The 4,522-nt window shown below is 38.7% G+C and overlaps 1 protein-coding gene across 1 annotated transcript; it reads right to left on the reverse strand.

Annotated features, from left to right (window-relative positions):
• Window positions 1-2,648: 2,648 nt before the first annotated feature.
• Window positions 2,649-3,587, reverse strand: LOC128566060 (olfactory receptor 4P4-like). Its single transcript, XM_053562965.1, is given in 1 exon segment — window positions 2,649-3,587. A coding segment is annotated over 1 exon segment (939 nt).
• Window positions 3,588-4,522: the final 935 nt, after the last annotated feature.

Here is a 4,522-nt window from a genome sequence, read left to right on the forward strand (position 1 = left end):
GAGAGATGTTATGTGCAAGAATCATGAAATGAGCACCCAGTCCCAGATGCTCTGTTCTTTGCTTTCCTGTTGTTACTAGAAATTCACACTCTCTGAGCCTTCTTCCTCAACTGATGGGTAGAAATAATGACACTCCATCTATTTTGCCTAATACCAACAGCAACATAAAGACATTTTAAATTTATTTATTTAATTTTGAATTAAAATCATAACTGTATACATATATGGGGTACAATGTAATGATTTGTTATGCAATGTGGAATGGTTAAATTAACCGATTAACATAACCACAACCTCACTTACTTATTTTTTTAGATAAGACATTTAAAATTTACTCTTAGTTACATATAAAAAATTGTCATCATCCCTAATGATTAGAGGAATGCAAATCAAAACCACCTTGGGATATCTTCCAACTCTGGTGAGAATGGCCCACATCACAACATCTCAAAACTGCAGATGCTGGTGCAGATGTGGAGAGAAGGGAAAACTTTTACACTGTTGGTGGGACTGCAAACTAACACAACCTTTTTGGAAGGAAGTTCCAAAATCATAGTTTTAACTAGCTGTAATCACATGATTGTACTCCAGTAAGAGAACAATGGAGAACCCTCAAAGAACTCTAAGTAGACCTCCCACTTGATCCTACAATCCCATTACTGGGCATCTACCCAGAAGAAAAAAAATCCTTTTATCATAAGGGCACTTGCAGCCTGGATATTTTTAGAGTCATATTACATAATTATGATTTTTAAATTATTTTCTATTGTTATATAATAAATATATGCACATTGCATTTTGTTCCTAAGAACTATTATAAATGTATTCTGTATATTGTGCTCTAAAATAGATGTTTCCAGCCTAATTCTCTCCTATATGCAATAAATTCTTACTTTGTGATTATTATATGCCTTTAAGAAAAAATTAAATTAAATAGCTGTTCCTTTGATTTTGGTTTCCTAAATGAGCATATGTATTTCCACCACGCCTAAAATAGAAACCCCTGGGAAGGACTTGTTTTCTATACCGAATGTGTGCTCACATGTCTGTGTGTGTGTTTGAGGATGTGTGTGTGGTGATCTAGTGTTAGCATGAACTCACAGTAAGCCTCCCTAATCTGACATCTCTGCCCTATCAGGAGCCCACTGAGCTACACCTTTCCCTTCTTAGAAGCCTAAGACAGAATTTTCCCAGTTTCACTTAACATGAAAAATGTTACAAGTGACTCTATTAGCTACGCTAAAGACCCTGTTTGACAAAATTTCCCAGTTTGGATGCCCCTGGGTTAATCTTTCTGACATAATCTAATGCTACATCCCTGAGAGGTCTGCTGAGCTCCACTGTGTAGAATCACCCTGAAGAGCTTTCATCTTTCTGCCTGTGATAGACACACAGGTTTGCATTAACTGACTTATCATCCTACTGTGGGGATGCTAGACGTGCCAGAAGTTTCATATACTTATTTCTAAGCTTTTATTCAACTAACCATAGTTTTCTCTGTGGATAACTTTTTAAATTTAATAAATATTTATTTGTTTATATCAGTAATATAATCCTTTCATTTTCCTTTTTTCATTAAGGCACATGTACATAGATCATGAATACATTTACGCCTTGTGGGATTCAGTGTGTTGCTCATTTGTACAAATTGGAGTGCTTACATCCTACATTAACATAGCTTTCACCTCATTTACTTAATCACAGTGTTAAGACATTTGTGTTCAATACTTGATAGATTTGACTTGTACCCTTGCAATAATATATCAGCAACACATCTTGAGATTATATATAAAAATGAGAAACCACTTTCGTAAAATGCTGTCTTATTACAATACAAAATATAATGAAACAATAGAAGACACCTGAAAGAAATATCCCAAAATGGTCAAAATAGCACTAATAATGTTCCATGGAAAACCACCTAAATGCCTAGCAAGAAAAGAATGGATAAATGTATCAAATGTCTCCATTCAGTGAGATAGTAGAGACCAGTGGAAACAAGCAGAGGAATGACTCACAAAGGTAATCATGAGAAGACATACACTAAACAGCATCATCTGTGTCATTTTTTATTGGACAGAGTGGAGGAACAGGTGAACTAGTTGAGTTCAAAGTCAAAAATTGTGCCTACCTTTGGGAGGAACTAATGACAAGGAGGAATGAGGGGACTTCTCATGGTGGGTAACTTCTGCCTCTTTATCTAGTTGTAATTACATGAGGGTAATTTCCTTCCTCCAGTAAGGAAAGTTTTATGAGCTATACATGGGCCATATATGCAATTTTCTGAATTTATACACAGTAAACATTTTTAAGACTTGGAAGTAATATTTTATTCAGCTTTCAGCATTTTAAGGCAAAAATATATAATGTATTTTTTTAATACAAAGCTATATCATCCTTCATTTTTAAGAAGTCGCCTAATTTTATTTCATATCATATGATCACAATTTTAATGATTAAGAAAGGTGGAAATATGAACAAGAACAATGTTTACTTTGTTGATGAGGAGTCAAGGTAATAGGGAAAACAACGAAAGAATATGTCCTGTTTGCCCACTAATCTCTCTGAACAACAAGACAAGATGATGAGAAAGGGCCCTACTCACAGCTGTGGTCTCACAGAACCCTGGTGTGCAAAGAAGAAATAATTCAGAAAAGTGAATTTCCTTTCAGGATTATTTGATGACACCAAACTTTCCTCAAAGTATTCTTCATCTCCGTGTTTCTCAGCGTGTAGATCAGAGGGTTGAACATGGGGGCGATGATGGTGTAGAAAAGAGCCAACACTTTATCTTCTGGGAATGTTGCAGCTGGTCTGATGTAAATGAACAGAGCAGGTGCAAAAAACAAGACCACGACCGTTACGTGAGAACTTCAAGTGGAAAGAGCTCTGCGGCGGCTCTCTGCGGAGTACGCCCTGATGGTGTAGAGTATAAAAAAATAAGACAACAGCAAGATAACAAATGTCACTAAAGCAGTCAGGCCTGAAGTAGCGATGACTAACAGACCTATTATTTGTGTATTAGAACAGGATAATTTCAACAAAGGATATATATCGCAGAAGTAGTGATCGATCTCATTGGGGCCACAAAATGATAAGAAGATGGTGAGAAGAAGCTGACTGGCAGAGTGAATGAATCCCCCGGTACAACAAGCTGTGAAGATGGTGTTGCACTTGCTCCTGGTCATGATGACCCCGTAGTGCAGGGGTTTGCAGATGGCCACGTAGCGGTCATAGGCCATTCCTGTGAGGATGAAGATCTCTATGGCTCCAAAGAAATGTGTGGTGAAGAGCTGTATCATGCAGTTATTATAGGAAATCGTCTTCCTTTCTGCCAGTAAGTCTGCCATTAGTTTGGGGGTCACTGTGGACGTATAGCAAAGGTCGGAGAGAGAGAGGTAATTGAGGAAGAAATACATGGGTTGTTCAATTAGCTGACTGCATGTGATCGAAATCATTATGAGCATGTTTCCCACCCAAATAGCGATGTAGCAAAATAAAAATAACACAAAGCACAGTGTCTCGATGTTCTTGTTTTGGGAAAGCCCCAAGAGAATAAACACGGTAACGTTACTGTTCCTTCCCATGGTCCAGTGTCGATGGAACATGTAAATCACCTGAAATGATGTAATTTGTGACATCACATTTACGAGTGGTGTTGAGAAGTATGATGATCATATTCTTTTTTTTTCTTTGAGACAGAGTCTCATTTTGTCACCCTCGGTAGAGTGCCATGGTGTCACAGCTCACCTCAAACTCTTGGGCTCAAGCAATTCTCTTGCCTCAGCTTCCCAAATAGCTGGGACTACAGGCTCCTCCATGACACCCATCCATTTTTTAGATATAGGGTCTCACTCTGGCTTAGGCTGGTCTCAAACCTGTGAGCTCAGGCAATCCACCCACCTCCGTCTTCCAGACTGCTAGAATTACAGGTGTGAGCCATCGCATCCAGCCCTGCTGATTATATTATATTCAGGGAACCGACTGGGTTTCATTTACCTCATTTGAGTGTCTCAAAGAATAAAAATCTGGTATTCAATTAAAATGACTCCTTAATAAAAATTTCTGGATGCCTTCCCTGAACTTACTCAGCACATTTAATCAATCCCTGCCTCAGAAGGCATTAATACTTTGTTCAATCGTCAATATTAAAACTTTATCTTAGGCAAAGTCTATTTACAAAGCCTAATTAAAACACAATGATTCTTTGCAAAAAGATATTGATTTTACTCTCTGTTACTCAAAAAAAAAATTTTTTTTTTTACTCAAAAATTTTTAACAGAGGGCGGCGCCTGTGGCTCAGTGAGTAGGGCGCCGGCCCCATATGCCGAGGGTGGCGGGTTCAAACCCAGCCCCGGCCAAACTGCAACAAAAAAATAGCCGGGCGTTGTGGCGGGCGCCTGTAGTCCCAGCTGCTCGGGAGGCTGAGGCAAGAGAATCGCGTAAGCCCAAGAGTTAGAGGTTGCTGTGAGCCGTGTAACGCCACGGCACTCTACCCGAGGGCCATACAGTGAGACTCTGT

Source organism: Nycticebus coucang, chromosome 14 (assembly GCF_027406575.1).
Source record: "Nycticebus coucang isolate mNycCou1 chromosome 14, mNycCou1.pri, whole genome shotgun sequence".
NCBI lineage: Eukaryota > Metazoa > Chordata > Mammalia > Primates > Lorisidae > Nycticebus > Nycticebus coucang.